At 50.0% G+C, this 23236-nt stretch overlaps 1 protein-coding gene across 2 annotated transcripts in view; it reads right to left on the bottom strand.

Annotated features, from left to right (window-relative positions):
- The window catches only part of LOC135385959 (kin of IRRE-like protein 1), a 234995-nt gene that overhangs the window by 27293 nt on the left and 184466 nt on the right, over nucleotides 1–23236 (bottom strand). For both annotated transcript variants that reach the window (XM_064615613.1, XM_064615614.1), the window contains exon 5: nucleotides 2321–2590. In XM_064615613.1, coding sequence (XP_064471683.1) covers nucleotides 2321–2590 — 270 coding nt within the window. The remainder of the gene's footprint in view (nucleotides 1–2320; nucleotides 2591–23236) is intronic.

Genomic DNA, 23236 nt, shown 5'->3' with positions numbered 1-23236 from the left:
TCGGGGCGACGTCTTGTGGGAAACGATCCCCTTTTCGGCACGCAACAGTGATCTATATGTTTCCGACTACCTTGCTGCTCCTGATGGCTACGTAGCCGACACATAGCCAACTTCACTCACTGGTGACCCAATGTTGTCCGCATGCAATGTAGTCTCTTCGCCGTACTTGACAAGCAAAGCGCATTTCGTGATCGTTTCGACAAAGTGTTGCCAGTAATTTTCAATTTTAATTGTCTGGAAAACTCGAGTAGGACGAATATTGTGACTCTAGACCAGACAGTCGAACATCAAAAGAAAAAAAGAAAAAAGATACGCGTTCGGTTCGGGTTCGGGCTCGCGTTGCTTGGACTTCGTTCCGGTTCAGTTCCGGTTCGGACGCGCCAAAAATTCAACCGGTTCGCAAATTGGTTCGCAGTCCCGAACCGGTTCAACACTTCCGTTTTACATCTACTCTAAAACTGCTTTTATCAGGAAATGTGTGGCTAATAGCTTACTGCTCTTGTCTCATTGGCGTTTTTAGTTGCAAGGAACTCCCTTTAGGGAGAGAAAGGAGAAATTGTTGAACACTTGTAAATAGTGTCCATGCTGATGAAGTGGTGTAGTCCTGCTACGGTCTGTTCCCAAAATCGCTTTTTTCACACGCACAGTGCCAGCAAGATGCACTTAAAGGAAGCATTTTAGAAAATAGACAGCATCTTACATTCACGGCGGGACTGAGCCGGCACACAGCTTTCGCAGTTTGAATCGATCTGAAACCATAATGAAGCATGTCGAAAAAAAGTCTGCCAGCGTTGCTCTGTCCGACCTCACAGCAGTGTACCAGTTAATCCACAACGCAATTCCACTACCAGTAAGCAGGACAACATTTACTTTGCCATGAATGCGGAGATGTGATCTTCACAGGGCTACATCTCCGGTGGCCGACCGGATGAACTACTATCCCCATCAGTTACGACGCACCCGAGTGTGTGATATCTCATTTGCGTGTGTGATATCTGTCGTGAGTGTGTACGTGTGTGTCACGTCGAAGCTAGGAGATACCCGGGTTCGAATCCCGGTGCAGGCTGTGCTGACTGGGGTTTTTCCTGTGTTTTCCTCAGACGCTTTCAGACATATGTCGGCACAGTTCCCTCAGAAGTCGGCCCAGGACGCACATTCCCCCAGGCGTCAGTCGTGACGTTACCCACCTATGTGAGGCCGACAACAGCGAATCCTTTCAACAGCACCACCACCACCACCACCGCGACTGTGTATGCCTCATCTTTTTCATCGTCATCTCACTCATATATTAACCCACATGCACTGAGGTATGGTACCGCAACTGTTGCGGTGAATCACCTCATCCCATATTCATATATATTCATGTAGTAGTAGTAGCAGTTGTTGTTGTTGTACATTTATTTTTCAACCACCACCAATCATACAGGCACCATTCTGCGTATGCTCCTTCTCCACTTCTCATGTTTCAGATTTGTTTAATTTTTACTGGTCACGTGTAAAGGAAATGCTGGGCGCTTGCTTAATCACATATTCGTCTTATAGAGCTACACAACTGTACACAACTTCGTTTTGTTACTCTAATTGATAACTGAGTTGTCTCTTGCCAAAAGATTTGTTATCATCACGGGGTCCCCACACTAGTGGATAACTACGGGACGTCTATATGCAAATTGTAAACTCTTGTACCATATTGTTTTATCTGAATAAATCTGAATCTGAAATCTGAACTGGTCTACTCCATTTCTGCTTCATTCGGTGGACGATGGAAGACCTCTCACCAGAAAATGCAGCAGTTAGTAGCAAAGGATGGCCGCGTCGTTTGCTTGGAAACCCAGTGTTTGACAAGCGTCCGCGTGGCGCCTCCTCTCTGAAGAGCAGACGCCGCAGCGCGTGCGTGGAGCGCTAGCCGAAGCGCTCACAAGGACTGGTGACACCGCTTCAACGTGTTAGTAAAAGAGGCTGAAAGCATGCACGTCCTCGTTTGACTGCTAGGTGAAAATTTGCGAAATCCGTGACATGGAGAGTGGAGAACAGTGTGTCCTCGTTCGGGGAGTGAGAGGACTTGAACTCTTCTGCTGATTTCTTTCCGAGCCGTTTCGTTGCGAACTGGTTACCGCTATTATTTTTTCCGGTTCTGGTCCGGTTCGAGTTCGGTTCCGGCAAAAATAACGGTTCGGGTACAGTTTTCGGTTCGGGTTCGGTTCGACCGACTCGACTTTAGAGTACCGAGGCTCAGGCTACCGAGGCTCGAACAGATGAACCTTCTGAGGTGGCACCTATATTGCATCATGGTACCTAGAAATGTGTACAAGATACTCACATCGCACGTTGAGAAAATAGCCGAACGAGGCGAACGTCCCCAGCTGGTGGACGGCAGCGCACCGATACCAGCCGGCATGTTGGCGTTCAATAGCGGTGAAGTTGAGGAACCCGTCCGGAGTCTGGGCCACAGGCGGCGGGGCGTCATCTTTCAGCCACTGCGGGCGACAGGGAGGGTTGGCGTCGACGGCACAGTGGAGTGACACGGCCATCTTCTCCAGGATTGGAAATCCGAAACCAGGCTCCCGGCTTATCGCGAATGAGGGAACATCTGGAATGAATGATATTCCATATTGGTTTCGGGTCATATTAGATTCAGGCCAGATGTCGGTATACGTGAGCCGTCATCGACGTCTCGCTGGACTCCAAGGAATTTCGGTTCGTTAATAATACTGCGGGTCAGCCATGTGTTACCAGACACGAAACTAGGACCGAATGAATCTATCATACGGCATGAGGGATAATGGCCGATGAAATGTCACAGTAGAAGAGAAGAAATACGTAGAATGCGCATAGCCGAGTGTACGGGCGATTGTCTGACACTCTTGTTCAGATGGACACCACCATCGAGATTTGAACAGAAGGATTTCATTGTATCGATGAATGCCTTCAGGCTCATGCGGTCTGTACGCCGGGTACTATACTACCTGTCACGTAGATTATCTATCGCCATTTCGCCATTTCTTCAAGCATTTGCCAAAGGCAACTCATACGAAGGAAATGGGGAGGGCATTAAAATAGTCAGTAGGGGTGAATACGTTTCTAGACTACTTATGCGCCTTTCAGAAGCAGCGACCGAGAGCGAACAGGAACATGCCTCGCCTTTTCACATGTTCAGTGTATCTTTCACATAAGCAGCGTAAAGTGGTGTTTCCGAGCCGTCAGATCTACGATAAGGAACTGCGTGTTAACAGCCTCGTCACGAAGACACTAAATGCTCCAGGTGATCACCGCTAGACTTTCTCCACTTTTTTTTTTTTCACTTTCGGCTTTGCCTGGTTACGTGAATTGCCTTTCTCTAATCCTTTCTCCGTTCACGTTTTCTCCTTTTGCATTGAACCCCACCGTCAATGTGCAACTTATATAGTGCTATTTTACTTTTCCTTATTTCATTTTACCTTACAAGTTCCCGTTTTCTATTAGACAAAATTAGAGTCTGGCACTGATTGCCTACTCAGTTTTACGTTATAGTCTAGATTGCGGCGACGACGAGCTGCAGCAGCCAGGACACGCGGTATGTTTTAACCGAGAAACACGAGATGAAAATAAAGAGACGAAAAACGGAGCAACAACAAACAAGAAGAAAAAGGCGTATTGCTCTTTGCGTTTCAAATCCACAGGAACGCATTCCTTCAGGGAAGCGAAACGGAAACGGACGGAGACCGTAATAAGCAGAATGTCCTGTGCCGACTCATTCTAATGGGGGAACCAATCTTCACGTGCTCCGATTCGCAATATGTGTCAACGCCTTTGCGCCATCTATCTTCCAACTAGCAGCGGCTCTGTGTGACCCACACACGGGTCCTTAATTACCCGCGCTTAACCAACTTTGTCCATAAAATCCCTTACGCTCGGCTAATACGATACGCAGGCCTTTGAGTGTATAGGCACACGTGCTTGCCGTTTCATGCAAACATAATGAACTTCCTATTTTGTGTCCTCGCTCGAGGAATAGGCGTTTAAAGATGTTTCCCGTTTCTATGGTACCGATTTCGCAACTCAAACCCAGATACGAGCCCGAGATACGAGTCCAAGTGAAACTTGTCTCGTGTAATGTTCTTATGGAAACTGGCAAAGTTGTCTTAGAAACAGCGAGAGGAGGGAGAGTGTTATTTTATCTTTCCGTTACAATTCGTAATGGGATGCAGTCAGTGCTGAAGGCGCTTTCAGGACAGAGCCGCGACAATTCAAAGCGAATACCAATGTCGTCTGTCGCTCGGAGTGTTTGAATCGATTTGTTAAAGAGATAATCGATACACAGCATGAAGGATCTCCGATGAGAAGGCGTGGGAAAAGGTTGCCCTCATATTATGGCGTGCGTGAGGTGTGTGTCTGTTTACATTGAGTGTGACGCAATACACACATAGATTCGCTACTTTAATTATCAAAGGCGTTCCAGCTGCAGACTCGAACTGACGGCCAACAAAACATGTTCGGATGTGCGTGCAAGAGAAAAGGGCATCTACGTTTGTTGGTCATGGCTATCTACTGTTATATCTTCTTCGAGTGTCATTATCGTAACGTTTGCATTATGTTATTTCTACGATTGGTTATCTCTCTTTTATTGATAACCAGTTACATTTCCCTAATGCATGTGCGTATGGCGCATTTATGCAAACTGTAGTAGCTAATTTAGACCTCCTCTATGCTTTACTTGTCGTAAAATACAGAGGCAATTGATTTTCGGCTAGACCTTTCCATGATTTCTATGGTCCGGATATTGTTTGTTTGCTTGTAAGGAAAAACAGAGAGGAGAAATTGAATTCGTCTCCTGGCTTGTTCTGCTACTCCTAACATTAATTCAAACCCCCCACCCCCCGAAAATACTTCTCATGTGATCTACTCGCACGTTTGCTATTCACTATTCACATGTTCGCTATTCAGAAATCCACTATTCACAATTATCCTAAGATCATGCCCAGAGAATCCTACAAGGTTATATCCATCCCACAGCTCTGAACAAATTTAATAAGTGGCGCCAAAGCCGGATCCCTCGTGTTCGGTGCCCAAAGTCCCCAACACCTTCATATATTGAAGACCCTGCTGTCTAGTCGAGCAAGTGTAGCCTTCACTGTAGCTCATACCTAGTGCAGTGCATTATAATATTGTCACGAAGCGAAATGGGCCGGCGAGTCGTCGAATAAACAGCAAACGGTTTATTAAACTACTTGGTAGAAAAAGCACAAGAGTGATAGCTCTCTGAACACAACTGAGTCCAAATAATGAATGCTCCAGCTTGGAGCGCACAAGCATTTAAGCGTCGCGCCGAACAGTCTAGAAACAGCAGGTGCGTTTGCCAGAGAGCAGGCGATGTGTCTGGAAGCTTCTTGCTTCTTCTACAGCATGCGCCGGGATGAGATGTACCGTTTCGTGCCTGCCCTGGAAGTTTCGCGATGATGATTCGTGGCATTGCCCCCTCCGTAGACGTGGCATCGTCTCGATGCCGTTTCTTCTCCTTCTTATTTTTTTGTCATGTTGTCTCCTTCCAGCCAGTCTTCAGCGCTACCTGCTGTAGTACGGCTTGAGTCGAACGACGTGAACTATTTCAGTCCTCGGGGGTCGTCGAGAGGGAACGCTGCCAGGTACCACCGCGTAATCCAGTTCTCCAATGCGTCGAAGTACTTTGTAGGGACCGAAGTACCGCTTCAGTAGCTTCTCGCTCAGGCCTCGTCGTCGAATCGGCGTCCAAACCCATACCAAGTCGCCTGGACTGAAGCGTACGTCTCGTCGGCGCAAATTGTATCTTCTTTCATCGACGCGTTGTTGTTGACCAATGCGTGGTCTGGCCAGCTGGCGGGCTTCTTCTGCTCGCTGTGTGAAGTCCAGAGCGTCGTTTTCCACATCACTGGGTTCGTGGGGCAGCATCGCGCCTAGCATAGTCGATACGTCATGGCCGTGTGCAAGGCGGAACGGTGTGAATCCCGTAGTTTCCTGGACAGCCGTGTTATAGGCGAACGTGACGTAAGGCAGTATTTCGTCCCATGTCTTGTGCTCGACGTCAACGTACATCGAAATAATGTCGGCAAGGGTTTTGTTTAGGCGTTCGGTGAGCCCGTTCGTCTGCGGATGGTACGCCGTTGTCCTCCGGTGAGCGGTGTGGCTGAGTCGAAGGATTTCTTGTGTTAGCCTGCTTGTAAATGCCGTTCCCCTATCGGTGATTAAGGCGGTCGGAGCTCCGTGCCGTAGTACGATGTTCTCGATGAAGAACTTCGCCACTTCTGTTGCTGTGCCCTGTGGAAGTGCCTTAGTCTCAGCATAGCGTGTCAGGTAGTCGGTGGCGACGATTATCCAACGATTTCCGGAAGACGAACGCGGGAAGGGCCCGAGTAGATCCATCCCAATCTGCTCGAACGGCGCCGACGGCGGTGCGATTGGCTGAAGGTACCCAGAAGGTCGTACCGGCGGCGTTTTTCGTCGTTGGCGTTCCCGGCACGTCCTTACGTAGTGGTGTACGGTCTTGGCCAGTAGTACTTTTCCCTTATACGGGCCAGTGTCCGGCTGTATCCCAAATGACCTGATGACGGTTCGTCGTGGCAGGATTCAAGAATCTCGATGCGCATGTCCCCAGGTACAACGAGAAGCCACGTAGCACCTTGTGGTGCGTGGTGTTCTTTGTAGAGGACACCATTACGTAGTGAAAAACTTGGGAGTGATCTTCTGAAGATGGGAGGAACATTGTCGGCGCGGCCCTGTAGATAGTCGACGAGTGTCTTCAATTCGGGGTCGTTGTACTGCTTGGTAGACATGGTAGTCGCGCTCATTAGACCCGCGCTCATTAGACCGAGGAAGGCGTCGTGGTCCTCGAGGCTGTTGTCCTGTCGCTGGAGTGGTGCTCGGGACAGGCAGTCGGCGTCGTTGTGTTTTCTTCCTGACTTGTAAGTGACGGTTACGTCATACTCCTGTAATCGGAGGCTCCATCTCGCTAGGCGTCCTGAGGGGTCCCTTAAACCAGCCAGCCCGCACAGAGAATGGTGGTCTGTTACCACCTTGAACGGCCGTCCGTACAGGTAGGGACGCAACTTTGTGATGGCCCATATGAGTGCAAGGCACTCTTTTTCGGTCGTCGAATAGTTCTCAGCCTTGGCTAGCGTTCTGCTTGCGTAAGCGATGACACGTTCGACGCTGTCGTGAAGTTGAACGAGCACCGCTTCTAGACCATCGTTGCTTGCGTCGGTGTGTATTTCTGTTTCGGCGTTTGGATCGAAGTGGGCATGCACGGGTGCGGCCTGTAGACGCGTCTTCAATTCATCAAACGCCTGTTGCTGGGCTTCACTCCAGATAAACGTGGATCCGTCCTTCGTGAAAGCATTCAGGGGTGACGCAATTCTTGAAAAGTTCGGAATGAACCGTCGGTAGTAGGCGCAAAGACCAAGGAAGCTTCGAACGTCTTTCACGTTAGAAGGAACAGGGCAATTTGCGATGGCCGCCGTCTTCTCGGGGTCGGGGCGTACGACGTCGCTGCTCACAAGATGGCCGAGAAATCTGAGTTCCTCGTAGCCGAATCGACACTTCTGAGGCTTCAACGTCAGCCCTGCAGTTCTGATAGCCTCGAGGACTTGCTTTAGCCGTTCAACATGTTCTTCGAATGTTCATGCGAAGACGACAACATCGTCGAGGTACACCAGGCAGGTTTGCCACTTCAACCCGGCGAGAACTGTATCCATAACACGCTGGAACGTCGCTGGTGCTGTGCACAAGCCGAAAGGCATAACCTTGAATTCGAAAAGTCCATCCGGAGTGACGAAGGCAGTCTTCTCACGGTCCCGTTCGTCGACTTCAATTTGCCAGTACCCTGTCTTGAGGTCCATGGAAGAGAAAAATTGTGCGTTTTGAGGGCGATCGAGCGTGTCGTCGATGCGTGGTAACGGGCAGACGTCCTTCTTCGTTATCTCATTTAGTTTCCGGTACTCGACGCAGAACCTGAGTGTTCCGTCCTTCTTCTTTACTAGTACCACCGGCGATGCCCACGGACTGGTCGACGGCTGGATAATGTCATCTCTTAGCATCTCTTCTACTTGTGTTCGGATCGTTTCTCGCTCTTTGCGGGAGACCCGGTACGGCATGCGGTGAATTGGACGGACCTTTTCGTCGACGATGATGCGGTGCTTCGCAATGGGCGTTTGTCTTACTTTCGACGATGCAGCGAAACAGTCACTGAAATCGTTGAGCATCTGGAGAAGGCTTTGCTTTTGACTTGTATTCAGTTGAGGGTTTACGTCGAAATGTCCGGCCTCGTGTTCTGTGGTGACCGCGATGCGAGCAGTGTCCATCAGGCAAACATCCGTGGTGGAGTATTGGTCTACGATGACGGCTACCTTCGTGCCGTTCGCCAGGTGCGAACGGCAAAATTCCGGGCGAAAATTTGTGACCAGGAGCTCGAATATTCCGTTTCTTACGGGCACAATTCCTCTTGCTATCCCAATTCCTCGTTCGAGGAGAAGTTGCGTGTTGCCTTCAGCCAACAAACAGCCAGTCGGTGCTCTGTCGCACGTAGCGGTCACAAGGACTGACGACAAGGGAGGCAGGTTTACGTGCTGAGTCGTCACGGCGCTTACGTCCGTGTTTGCGCGTTTCTCCAGGGTTATTCGTGCCCACCACTTTTCTTCTGCTGTTTCCGGCGTTTTAAAAGAGATAACTCCATTTGTGAAGTCGCTGATTTCTTCGTTTTCGACTAGAAAGTTCATTCCGAGTATTACATCCCGTGGGCATTTCGGCAAGACTGCAAAGCTGACGACGTACTGGATGTCACGCACTTGTATGACTGCCGTGCATCGGCCAGTCGGTGTTACGACGTGTCCACCAGCAGTGCCGATGTCAGGCTCATCCCACTTCGTTTGCTTTCTTAGCCAACCTACCACTTATAACAGAGTCGTCGGCTCCGGTATCGATTAACGCAATCATCTCATGGCCGTCGATGAGTATTTTCAAGTAATTGGTAATTTTTCGAGCGTCGTGTTGGTGCTGCGTTGCTGTTCGTCGAGTTGGAGGAATTGTATCTTGTCGTCGGTCCGCAGCTTCACCTCCCGGAGCTGCAGTCTTCAGTTTTCCCGGTCAGGGCTGCGCCACACAGGTCGTCTTGCTGGTGACGGTGAACGTGCTCTTACTGGCGACCTGCTGCTGTGGGGGACGCTCGGGGACAGGTCGCTTCGCAAGCCAGCAGAAGCATTCTGCTGCCGTAGATAGTCTTCAATTGCGGCGGGGCGACTACCGCGCTGAGGGCGGGGGGCGTCGGGTGAAAAGCCGGGAAGGCCAAGGCGTCGGTAGGGACATCGGCGATAGACGTGGTTGGCCTCTCCGCAGTGGTAGCAGAGCGGTCTGAAGTCGGGAGTCCGCCAAACGTCCGTTTTGCCAAACGGCTGAGAGTGTGGCGGGACGCTCGGAGTAGGTTGGACAGGCCGAGGAGGCGTCCAACGGTTTCCGTAGTACGACGGACGAGTAGGTGGCACCTGTCTCAGAGCGGCGGCGTAGGTTGGTCTCGGTACTTCGGCGTCGGGGTTGGCGGTTGACGATGTCTGGATTGCCTGCTGAACCTCGTCTTTGATGATCGCACCGATCGAAGACAAGGGGTCTTGAGCCTTCTCAGGACAGAGAAGAGCTCGTACTTGTTGGCGTACCACCTCTCGAATAAGCTGTCTGAGCGAATTGACGTCGAGGCCAGCGGTCGTGGAGAAAGCCTCGTAGCCCTGGTGTCGTTGGTCGACGGTAGCGCGAGAGAGCAGGGTCCTCTCAATGCGGACGGCTTCGTCCAGAAAAGCGTCCGTCGTGGCGGGTGGATCCCGGGACAGGGCGCGAAAAAATTTCTTCTTTTACGCCCCTCATTCTGTTCTGCGCCCCTTCTGTTACGCCCCTCATTCTCACTCTGTTCTGCGTCGAATCGTTCGTAGCCTCTCATACTCTGCGTCTACGCGCGTGTGCCTGTTAGGAGCTATGACAACCTTTGAGGCTCCATGCACTGCTGTTTCCTTCACAGCAGCGGCACACTCTTCCTCTGTAGTTGCATCAGCTACATCTATAGCTGATTCGGTTTTATAAAGCCTCCAGTCCACTACACGGATGCGGTGATGTCGTTTCTCAGAGCCGAGCATATACGATGTCTAATGAGAATGGGCATGTGGTCGCTCCCCAAGGAGTCAACGTGCGTAGACCATTCGATGTGACGTGCAATGTCCGTGGAGCAGATGGTAACATCTATTGAGCTGTGACAACGCGGTCCGCGGAAGAAAGTGGGTGACCCATCGTTCACGGAGGTGAGGTGTAATTCTTCTAATAGCGTTTCAAAAATTTTGCCACGAGCGTCAATGTGCCTGCTTCCCCACAATACACTATGGGCGTTCATATCGCTGCACACAATGACAGGAGGAACAGGGGGGATGGGGGGATGTGTAATGCTAATAAACAAAAAATTAAACACAAGGGAGGAGGAACAGGAGTCCGGATATTCTTACTGTATTATGAGGGTCTTCGTACGGTTATCGTTTAGCGATCGCTCAAATCCGGGCATTTCTTTTTCTTTCGCTTCTTTTTCTGTTATCGTGGAGCGACACATTTTTCATGTCGTCATCGGGCATAATCCAAAACTGCGAGGAAGCTACCTGCATGCAGCCAATAATGGGGCCGAAAACTATAAGAAGGAGACCACCGGACATGTGTGTTCCACAATGTAGTGCAGACACTATCCAGGGCGGATATCAATCACGGCCTCGACATCAGGATCCGACAGATTCGTAGAACTTCCCATTAACTGGGGATACACGGCACCATCTCGCCGCCCCGAGGCCCACGTGTCGCTTCCGACGTAATGGTTCTGGATAGTATGAAAATGCACGTTTTGCTCGATGAGTTGCAGAAATTATTAAGACATTGTGTGAAAAGGACGCGAGTGACCGCAAAGGATGAGCTAGGCCGACTACATAGAACATTTCGATGCACGTCCATGCTAATGATATGAATATATAGTGCTCTTCCTCGCGAATTATGTGCCGCCAACACGTGTTGTTCCCGCTACAGGTACCCGTTTTGTCTTTGTTCAGCACGTGCGCTGCAAAACGTTAATCGCCCCAAATTGTCCAGGGGACTGTTCCATTCAAAACTCTCTAAAGTGCAAAAGTGAAAGTAAGGAGAAAAGGATAAAATATCTGCGACTGCATCACTGAAACGCATTTTTATATTTTCCAAGGCATCAATTAGAGCAACGCCTGTTTTAGACGAACAGTTCCTGCACTGCTTGGTTCAGTTTATACTGGCGTTTGTGGCGTAGTGTGCGAGAAGTAAAGTTTGATTGGTTATCTGCACTTCTTCACTCTCCCATTGATTTCTTTCTCTCTCTCCTCCCACGGAAACCACTTTGTATGACGCATAGTTTGCTTCCCAAAGTGAATTAGATAGCCAACACACACACACACACACATACTCGTGCATGGGATGATGATGAGGTGGGCGGTTCACCGCCGCTGAGGCGGTACACTGCCTTATTGCGGGGAACGGATGAAGGGATGATGATAGATAGCCAAGCCGGTGTAGTGGATACATACACATCACATACAAAATCACATCTGACATGTTTGGAGCCCAGTAACCTGCCAATGGTTGCTGATCCTCACATTATGCGTTACGGGATCAAGTCGGTGTCTACCCGTACAATTAAGGTTGCGAAGAGCGTAAGTTCGACTCTAGTTTCCACAAGGCAATGTCATATTTACCTTAACATCAGTGAGGCTGCCGTCATCGCACACTAAAATGGCAAAAAAAGAATAGAAAAGGAAAAAAAACATGTTACCCGTACGTTTCGCAACTTTTACTGCGCCACGAGCCAGTCTCTGCATAAGAACGTTCCGTGAACCAGCTATATTAGATCCCGCAGAATGCATAGCCTGCTCCGGCGCTATAGCAAATATTACGCGGGATGAATGCCATGTAGGTGTTCTTGCTGCTTCATATTGCATGATGAAAGGAGCGCATCAGAGTTCAAAAGCAACGTAAATAAAAAGGTGCGCCTTCGAAAGAATGCGTCTCCACGCACGACCCCTATTCCATGGAGCTGTTTTTGTACGCTTGTATGCGACCGCCCTGCAAAAAGAAACACAGGACGACTTTTGGGGACAGCCGGTTTTATGGGAAACAGCCAGGCCCGCAGCGAGATTCATTTTGCTCCTGCGACTGCGTTGCATGCCTGTAAATGAAATTGCTTCTCCAGCGCTATACAACATTTGGCCCAAAAAATGCGGAGTATAGGTGCTCAGGGAAAATGTCGAGCACCTACATCTGGGAACGGATGGGTCAGGCAAGACTCGGTATAGGGCGAAAGATTTTGTTGCTGTTTCATATTAACCAATTTTAATATATGAGAAGCTGGTCAAGAACTCAGGATAATGGTTCCAAAAACACGATAACCAACCGCCTTATTCCCTTCAATTGAATAATATTATCGCGTCGCTGATCTTTGACGTAGCAGTCACGTTTATCTTATCCTATTCGTAGAACCCGTACCGATATACAGGGTGTTTCTTTTTACCTGCAACACATTTTTATAAAGGGGGGAGTTGCTTTAGGACGTTTTTACTTTTGTCATTGGATTACTCGGCGGGGCTCCTACCAGGAAACCGTATTTTTTCTCAACAAACTAATTAACAGAGATATTTTTATCAACTTTTTAATTATTGACTTTAAGGAGCACATTGCAACTGCAGTATCAAAGCCGCACAGTACATGAACCGCACAAACCACTGATGAAAAGTAATCGCAACGCGCGCAACATATATAAATATTTTAGCTCTGCCGTCTGCTAGAAACTGCAAGTGGTCAAAGAGCGACGGTGACGTATATACCTCCGCCCTCACTTAACGTCACTGAAAAACGTCATACGCGATTCAGACAAACACTTATCCCGGTATGTTTCACCACCCTTGTTTTGTTTTTCTTTTTCCTTCCCTTTCGTTCCTTTATGTGTTCGCAGTCGCTTGCCGTATGTGTGGTTTCATCCTGCCGGACACAGCTCTTGTCCTTCCCCGGTACGATAAGCGCTGATATGTAGCCGTGATGCGCAAAGCGCTTTGCAAGCAAAAAAAAGAAAAGAAAGGAACACAGACAAACAAAGATCGTTTTTCTGTGACGCTAAGTGAGGTCGGAGATATCAACGCCACCGTCGCTTTTTTGCCGACCACTTGAGGTGCGCAACAGACGCCAGAGCTCAAAATATTTAGGTCTGCGGCGCGCGCTGCGATTACTTTCGTGCTTCGTCAGTGGAGTGGTTCGAGCGCCTCATTTATTAACTAACTATTACAATTGCAATGCGCTCCCTAAAGTCAATAATTAAAAAGCTGATTAAAATATATGGTAATTATTCTCCTAATTGAGAATAAATACGGCTTCCTAGTAGCAGCCCCGTCGAGTAATCCAATGATGAAAGTAAAAGCGTCCTAAGGCAACTCCCCTTTTTATGAAAACTTTTTGCAGCTAAGAAGAAACACCCTGTATTATACTAAAACTACCTATTGCGATATGAGTGTAACAGAAAACCTTCGTCACTAGGGAGTACTTTCGAACGTCTAGCGAGAATCGCGTTAAAAAGAAGTGGCAACACTATTTACTTCACTCATCGGAGGTCTCTAATTACTAGTGCGCACGTGAGAAGTGACGTAGTAACGGCTGCTAAATAATGCATTGCAGATCATTTCCCCTTCAGAACGAAACACAATTTTATCGTATTTCAAAATGCCTGTTGCTTAAGCATAAAAACTCCAACAAACAACAACTTTATTTGCGACCTTGGAGAATGGGGAGTTTCATCGCCACAGGCGATACTCTACCCCATTGCTGGATGGAATGGGGGGAATAAAATAACGAGCCCCTTCACAATAACGATCGAAGTCCGATGGTGTCCAGAAATGTCAGAAGAGCTTTGAGCGCAGAGCGTTGCTGGGCTGGATTGGGCCAGGGACCAAGCAATTTCGATAGGGAGAAAGGGCGAGAGTCCAGCTGACGAAGAGACTCGGAGAGTGTGGTTCGGGAAGGTTCGTAGTGAGGGCAATGAAGAAGAATATGCTCCAGATCCTCAAGAGCACCACAGTGGCAGCAGGTGGGAGAGTCAACTTGTCTGAAGCGGTAAAGCCACTAAGCTGTAAAGGCCACATCGAGGCGCATTCGGTGGATTAATGCAGCATCTTGACGAGAGGTGTTTCGTGGCATGCGGAAAGCGAGCGTGGGATCAACTCTGTTCAACATAGAGGGGGGAAGAATGTCGGTTGTTCGTTGGCGGGAAGCCAGGGGTGTCACTAGGCGTCGCAGAATTGAACGGCGGTCTCCTCTCAGCAGAACAATACGGGTCCGTTTCCGATACGAGAGTGCTGCTTCTGCGGCGCGGTCGGCCTGCTCGTTCCCCACGACACCACAATGGGCTGGAACCCACTGGAGAACTAGCCTGTGGCCTGCGGCGTAGATAGTGTGGTAAGCCATTAACACGTCTGTGATTAGGGGTGCGGATGGGCCTCGTATGCCGGAATTTTCAATTACTTGAAGTGCAGATTTGGAGTCTGTAAAGACTGCCCATTCCCGGGGTGTAAAATCAGCGATGTGTTGTAGAAAGAAAAGGATGGCATAGAGTTCCGCAGCTGTGGAGGAGGTTGGATGTGAAAGGCGTCTTCCGTGCACGACGCCTTCGGATGGAATGACGAATGCTGAGGCGGACTTGTTGTTTCGGGATGCGCCGTCAGTATATGCTGCCGTAAACGTAGAAAACTTCTCGTCTAAAAAACTCGTTAAAAACTCCAATCATCATCATCATCATCATTGTCAAAACGCCAACAGGATATGGCCGTTTCGTGCCCTTTCGGTCTACAGTGGATGGATAACATGTAAACAATTTGTTTGTCACAGATAAGCGATCCCGAAGTGGGAATGGTTAAACTTTTTCTCAGGTGAGTATTTTGTAGTCCGGATTTAGTAATTTGGTCGCGGAACAGTGCTTTGTATGCCATCGCGCTGAGAGGCACTGTCTGTCTGTTACAACGGCTTACGCAGAAGTAACGAAAAGAGGCCGAAAAGGAGGACGGTGACCGCGGTCATACAGCATTGTGCTGCAAGTCAACGTTCTATTCCAATCGATCTACGAATTTTCGTGAAGTTGATGTTGGTGTTGGGGAAAATAAAATAAATAAAAGGGAGACTTTGAATTCATCGCACGACAAATTCGGCCACTCCACAAACCAGCCCCCTCCCCCCCAAATAAAAAAAACGAGAAAAAAAAAACACCGCTTCGTTTGCTCTATGGGAAGGCGATAACCATCGGCCGAAGGCGAAATCATCGGTTAGCGAGAGCGCAATGAAGCACCCGGTCCTAATAGACTGACTCTAACGCACTGCTCTGAATAAATGTCACAAGAGCGCTGACAAGGCACAATGCCCTCTTGTAAGGTACGCAAGGGCCCAGCACTTTTACACGGTCAAAGTTGCGGCTGTCCAGTCGGTCGACAGCAGATTTCATGGTAGCCCTTTGAGATGCATGTGTGGAACAGTGCACGAGAATGTGCTCAGTGTCCTCCACGGTTGCACAAAATGTGCAGTTCGCTGAATCAGCCTGCCCAATTTTATGGACGAATTGGCGCCCGTATACGGGACGTTCACACGGAACATGTGCAAGTTATAAACCGTTTTTGATCGTTTTTATATAGTAAAAAATCCTTCATGAGCATTTCGGTGATGCATTACATGTCTGTCGTCACTGCAAGAAAGAAAAGTGTCATTGTTGTGGCAAATTCATGTTCCGAACACTGGTTGCGAAACAACGGAGACAAAAAGAAACACAATGGACCATGAAGTGTTAAAGGGCTTGTGACACTTTGACACATGTACAGTGGCAACGTTTGAGAACATATAAACAAATTTCACACATGTAGTTAATTACATAATTCACGCATTTTGTGACGCGCCATAGCACCGAAGGAAAAAGACTTTTTTTTTCTAAGTGTCGTACTTGGCGAGATATAATAGGGAGTTTTAGGGAGTCATTTTCGCTTGAACGAAGCGAGCGATTCGAGTGTAGCGCATGCGCATTACGAATCGCTGAGCGAGTCGTGGTTAGAGCAGTTCTGTACGAACGACGCACTCGCGCTGAGTCAAGATGGGAGCTCTTTGGAGCAGCGGAGTTGCGGCGGGACTGCCAGATGTTTACTGTTTGCCGGCGCTGTATATCCTCTGCGGTAAGTTGCTGGGTGTAACGACGTATTCGGCTGAGCATTTCAAGCGACACTCATCAGCGTCCAGTTGTGCCGCCAGAATATATGCTCCGTGTGAGAAAGTTTGTGCGTATATGCAAGGCGCGTTAACGCTACGCAAAGTCCTCATACCTGCGTCGATCCATGTTTGGTCTAGCTATCGAGAGAAGTTCGCACACGGGCGTTTAATCATTTTAAAAGCGAAACTGCCTCCTACATCATTGTGATCCGTCAACGTGAGATCAAGTCTCCCAACTGTGCCGGCGTGTGCTTGACAGCGCGTTCACGACACGGTGACCGACGTAGTTCGCCTGAACTACAGCCTTCCGCAAGGGGAAAGCATGAAAGTACACTGCGATAGGTAATATTCACTACAAGAAAACATGTGAATGATCCACCACGATCCAGTTGCTACTCAAATCCATCTGGAATACATTTGCAGATGAACGATTCTTCCGATTTGCTAAAAGTCTCTGCAATTCGCTTCCCTGAAAGGGGTTGGGACACTTTCATAGATGTGGTTCATTACATCACGGGCGCGTTGTAGTGCACGCCAGAATACCGAAGAAAAATAATTATCCTTCTACGTGTCCTACTTAGAGATGCAAAATTTCCGGACATTTTGAATCGCTCGAAAAAAACCGTTTCTTTTTGTTTTGTTTTTTCGGAAAAATTGGAAAAAATGGAAACAAACGCGGTTACTGCTGAGTCGAAGCAATGCCGGCCAAGCCACAGCATACAATGAGCTAGAAACTTTAGTAGTGTTCACCCTCTAGGCATAAATGCAGAGCAGAGCATCCCATGAGACTGCTTCTACTCAGCGATAGGTAATTGGAACAACCCGTCCACTCCCACCAGAACTCCGACATTATGTGAACGCGACGGCGATCGCTTGGAGCAGCCAGACGGAGCTCTAAGTTGGTGGTTGTTGGCGGATTAGAGGCACCCAAGGCACTGTTGGCGGGTTGGAACGTATCGAAGGCACGAAAATTTACATTTTTTAGTTTTGTCGCCTCGAAATTTTGGGGAATTTTTCCGGAGACGAGGAAAAAACCGAAAAAACTGTTTTTTTCCAAAATTTCCGGGTTTTTTTTTTCCCGGGGCTTCGCATCTCTAGTCCTACTTAGCGAGATACAAGACGACGACGACGTTGATCTGTACAGACGTTCGCTCATTCTGCTCCTGCTGCTATACTAAGCCTAACTTCGCTTGCCTGGGGTTTGACTTCTCGTAGTCCACCCCAGGGTTCTTCACGATGTCCGCCGCACTGTCCTGCGCGCTAAGCACCGTAAGGCCCCCAAAGGACCATGCTTTCAACTTCACCGTGCCCGACGAGGCTTCCGTAGATGGCGTCATGGATGCCGTCTGTGACCTGGTAGGTCACGACAATGTACACTCCATTCAACACCAGGGTGGTCTGTCTTTCCAAGTTCTTGCCAAAAATAGGCGAGCCCGTGATACTCTTCTCGAAGCCGCAAAGGTGGTGTATGAAGACAAGGAAGTCTCTCTTGACCCAGTTTCAAGCTCAAGGATCACGTATTTGACAGTCAAAAGGTTACCAGAATACGTGTCGGATGACGCACTTGTGCGGGCCCTTGCACCGTATGGAATAGTGAAGGATCTTTCGTTCCCGGTCTACAAAGACCGCCCAACTATACGCAACGGAATCCGAGTAGTCAAGTTCGATATGAGGAAGCCGGTCCCAAACTTCCTTCTGGTTGGGTTGGACCGTGCTATGGTAGACTACAAAGGGTTAAAGAAAGTGTGCGGTAGGTGTGGCTCGGAAGGCCACTTCCGAGGTGACTGTAAGGTATCACGCTGTGAGAGATGCGGAGTCTTTGGTCATCCAACTGTGGGCTGCCGAGCCCCCTGTCTTCGATGTGGTCAGAGCCATGCCACAGTCGACTGCGTTCTGCGTCGGTCCTATTCCTCAGCAGCGAAAGGGGAACACTCAAGGCCCAAGACCCCGTCTCCCGATAATAGAGGTCATGCCCGTGCTCTTGTGGACAGTGTTGCTGGCTTCCCAGTTTTGGATCCGGCAGTGCCTGATACCGGAGATCATGCCCACGATACTGCTGCTACAGCTACCCCTACTTTTGTGGATAGCGTTTCCGACTTCCCGGCTTTGGCATCGGCGGCTGGGGTGACAGACAATGCTGTTTCTCCTAAGTCGGTACCTGATTCTGTGGGCTTGGACACGTCATGCACTCACAAGCTGCCCGACATCACAGTGCCAGTAATTGCGGCTGGCGGTCTTCCCCAGCTCAGTGGCTCTGAAGCAGGCACGGAAGAAAACTGCAATCTGTTGGGCCCAGAGGCCTGGCCAGTGCTTGATGATGACGGGATGGATGATTCTTCAACGTCCCTCTACTCCATCGCGAGTTCGGACGTCGATGAGAACTCCTCTGAGCCTCGAGCCGCAAAACATCAGCATTTGTCTTCGTCTGGGGACGCGGCTGCTGCTCCCATGCCGAAGCGTAAGAAGTGTGGTCGGACGAAGTCACGTACGGGCAACCCGCCTAGCGTCCACATGCCGCCTGCGTCTGACGGCGAATCATGATGAGTGTATCCAGCTCTTTCATCCTCACTGTTATGGCTCTCCGCGTCATGTCCTTAAATGTCCAAGGGTTCCGGTCGCCCGCCAAACAGGTCTCCGTTATTCAGTTCGCTCGCAGCCTGAGCTGCGATCTACTTTTCTTGCAAGAAACGCACTTCACAAGGTATGCTGACGTCTTTGGCTTTACTGCGAGGTGCAATGTCCGCGCGTTTTTCAGCTTCGGGACTGTACATCGGAGTGGTGTGGGCGTTGTGGTTCTCAACCCGAGCCTAGAATCTCATTGCTTTGCGAGGCATGATGCGGAAGGTCGCGCCCTGCGCTTCGACTTCATTATCCAGGGGAAGAAGCTATCGTTCATCACCGTGTATGCTCCATCCCGCACAAGTGACACCAACACCTTCTTTTATCACCTCCGTACGAGTTTCATACCACCTAGTGGTGCCGTCCTGTGTGGTGACTTTAACTGTGTGGTGGATTCTGACTGTGACGTTCGTGGCCCCGGGCGCGGACGCCCAACTTGGAACGCGCGTGAGCTCCGTCGGTTGCTGCAAGAGCACCGTCTGCGCGACGCCTGGACGATGGTGCATGGGGATACATTCGTGGCAACGTGGTCACGTGCAGGCTCTGCGTCCCGTCTGGACCGTTTCTACATACCTGGGGACCTTCAGCCGTACGTTACTGGCTGCAGCGTAATCAGCACTGCCCAGCTATGCGCTCATGTTAGTGATCATCATGCTGTGATCTTGATTCTAGATGTTTCACAGCTTCCCGGCAGCACTGGGCATGCAGTGCGTTGGCGTCTCGACTCTTCGCTTCTCCATGACGACTATGTTGTTTCGGAGATCAAGGGTAAAATCGCAGAGTACCTAGCAAGTCGGTCGCCAACTCCAGCAGAGTGGGATGAGTTCAAAGTCTGGGTGCGCGACCTTTTTCAGACGTGGGGACGCCGGAAAGCGCGGGCGCGAACAGCCATGCTTGCGCGTTTAGCTGCCAAAATACGTATTGTGAGCAGAGGAGCGCCGTTGACACCCATGATGGAGGAGTATCTCGCGGCGCTGCAGCACCGCTACCGTCTACTGCTTCAAGATTCTTCTGGACGGGCGCCACAAAATTACTTCAGGTCTCAGGCGCTTGCTGGCCCTGGCGTGGTTCGGTACCTGGATTCCGTGCGCCGCACCGAACAGCGTGAGCTTCCTCGTTTCCGAAGACCAGACGGCAGTGTGACTGAAGACCCCGGGGAGGTGCTCGCCGGCTTTGAAAACTTTTTTCGGAACTTGTACACTGACGAGTCTGTCAGCAGTTCGCGAAGCTCATTCTTCGAGGGCCTTCCGGTCCTTCCCCGGATCGACCACGACGCTTTAGAACATCCTCTGCGTTTGGAAGAGCTGGACATGGCGGTCCGATGTGCGGCAGTTGGCAAGAGTCCAGGACCTGATGGGCTTTCTTCCGAATTCTATGCTACGTTTTGGCCTTGCATTCGGGAGTTCCTCTTCGACGTTGTTCGAAGGGCTTTCGAAGGTGCCGACTTCCCGGAGTCGTTTGGTTATGGACATATAGTCTTGCTCCCGAAGACAAGCGGCGACCTTGGTAGTCCCGAACACTGGAGGCCAATAACGCTGCTGAACAGCGATTACAAGATAGTGACTTCCGTATTGACCAATAGAATCCAAAATGCTCTCCCGGCAGTAATCCACCATTCTCAGACTTGTTCAGTGCCAGGCCGCACGATGTACACCGCGCTGTCAGGGCTGAGAGACGCACTGAGCTACGCCACTCCACGTGTACCGGATGGTTGCTTACTTTCACTTGACCAGAAGAAAGCATTCGACCGTGTGGTGCATAGTTACATATTCGCTGTCCTCAGAGAGTACGGGTTCCCTGGATGGCTCATCAGTGCCATCGCCAAGCTGTACCGCAATCATCGCAGCAGCCTGTACATGATGCAGCAGTTGTCTAGGGAGTTCCCAGTCTCCAGGGGCGTACGGCAAGGCTGCCCACTCTCTCCAGCTCTGTTCACCTTGGCAATTGATCCCCTGTTATGGAACATTGAGACCAACCCGTGCATTCGCGGTTTTCCGCTTCCCAGATCCGGGGAATGGAAGGTCAGTGCGTACGCTGATGACATCACGGTTCTTCTGCGGGATGCAAGCTCTGCGTCTGAGGTCCTTCGAGTCTACGAGTCCTATGCTGCACTTTCCGGTGGGATGCTCAACTTCGCCAAGACCAAGTTGATGCCACTCGGGAGCTTTTCTCCGTATTCATCACTGCCTTTCCAGTTCAGCGCGTCACTAAAAATACTGGGCATTGTGTTCGACTGCCGCGGCCCAAAGGTCGATAACTGGTTCAGGGCGCTGGAGGAGCTCCAGACGAAGTGTGATGCGACACAGGCATTTGACCTGTCGTACTGTGAACGATCGTTCCTCGCACGTACTGTCTTACCGGGACGCTTGTGGCATCTTAGTCACGTTTCTATTGCCCCACGTGCAGTCGTCGTTCGGGTGCACTCTTGCCTCTTGTCATTGTTCTGGAGAAAGCGGAGAGGCCCTGTCCTACGGACCATGCTGGCATTTACGAATTCTAAGGGCGGGATGAGCCTTCCAGATATCGGGCTTATGAATCGGGGCATCGCTCTCAGCACCACGTTGCGAATTGTGCACGCTGAGGAAGACTCGCCGGCGAAAGTGCTGCTCACCTACTGGGTGGAACTCCTCGGGCCAAACCCTGTCAGTGGTTCACGGGCGGTAGCACCATTGGGGTTTCACGCCGCGGTTCATACGTACTACCAACAGCTCTCGCCCCTTGTTCCTGATGGCAGCCTCGTTGCGGCTTCCCCCTCTTCGATGGCTGGTGCGCTGTTGCTGGACTCCGTGTCAGCGAGCGAGAGCCTTCGAGTGCGTGTTGAGCAGGCGTCAAACATAGCATGGACGGTGTTTACATGGCTCCCTGGATTTCTGCGGGACACCATGTGGTCTTTCGCGTGGGGCGTGCAACCCACACGGGACCGCCTGTACTCGTGGCACGTAACAGCGACAGATTTGTGCCCTTACTGCAGTGAACGTGAGACAAACATGCACGTGTTGTTTGCCTGCCGCATTGCTCGCGTCTTTTGGAACCTTGTCCGACGAAGCACGAACATAGTATGCCCAGTGCGCTTTAACCAACGTCACCCACACCGCCTTAGTGTACTTCTCACAGCTTGCGGCGCAGTTGTGCTTTGGGAGGTTCGTTGTAAGGCAGTCGCGCAACGTCGTCGAGATGTGCCCATTTTTTGCTTGGTGCGGAGAGCGCGCATACTGCTCACTACTGAGTTGCAGCGGGAACTGTTCGCTATTGGAGATGACAGGTTTCTTCGTCGATGGCGCTTCCATCCGTCGCTTTCAGCCCGAGGTGGCTGCGTTACGATCAAGGGCACGCCGCCGTGAACTATATCATATCATTTCATCGATCACCATGTTGTAAATAACCGTTGTACATAATCGTTGCGTCATCCTGCAGCCCCTGAACATGTGACCATACCTGTCTCATTAAATTTTCCTATAACTACAAGACCACGAACACACTCCCGAGCTAAGCGCCGACGTCAGAGAGCTCAGAGTTGCGTCTATTCCTATTGGCAGCCGTAAGCACGTGACGTCTCGTGTGCTGCCTCACTGGGAGCGGCGTGCGCTGTGAGGTCAGAGCCGCATGAGTTTCGGTATTCGCGGTGCCCATTTTCTCCGCTTCTATTTCTCTTTCCGCTGTGAAACTTTCAATGCAGGTTCACATCGATGCAAAGAACCGTCTTTTGCATTTATCTGGGATAACGTGGCATGACCTGTCTCAACCCCCTTAAAGGGGCACTAAAATGGAAAAACAAATTAACTTCAAATTACGTTACACGTTATGTTAATTTCGTATTTCTTATCATAATTCAAAACTTCGATTCCGTTACGAAGCTACAATCAAAATTTCAGTTCAACATGTGGAGTTTCTTTCCTTGAGAGAGTACGGAAGCGCTCATATGGGACGCCCTCTATGCGCCGCTGCATGGGGTTAGCTTTGGGCGTTTCTCAACAGCGGACAGCGACAGCGAAAAGCTCGGAGCTCTGCCGCTCGAACAATGTCTCATGCGGTTGAGTCGCCGAGCTTTTCTCGACGCTGTGGAGAAACGCCCAAAGCTAACCGCATGCAGCAGCGCATGGACGGCTTCCCATGTGAGCGTTTCCGTATTCTCTTAAGCAAAGAAACTCCACATGAGTTGATAAACACTTTTGCAATCGAAAAAGTCTCAAACACAGACATGCTTTTGAGCGATAACATATTGTAACGAACAAGATACTGCAGCAGTGCGCACGCGCGGAGCCATTTGTTGCGAGTGTCGGTACCGCTATTCAAAAGGCACCCAAATAAGCGAACGCAGCATTCCAGTTGACATCTTCATCATTCAGTTGCA

Source organism: Ornithodoros turicata, chromosome 2, assembly GCF_037126465.1.
Source record: "Ornithodoros turicata isolate Travis chromosome 2, ASM3712646v1, whole genome shotgun sequence".
Taxonomy (NCBI): Eukaryota; Metazoa; Arthropoda; class Arachnida; order Ixodida; family Argasidae; genus Ornithodoros; species Ornithodoros turicata.
Note: the sequence above shows the minus strand (reverse complement) of the source record. Positions and strands in the feature narration are given on the sequence as shown.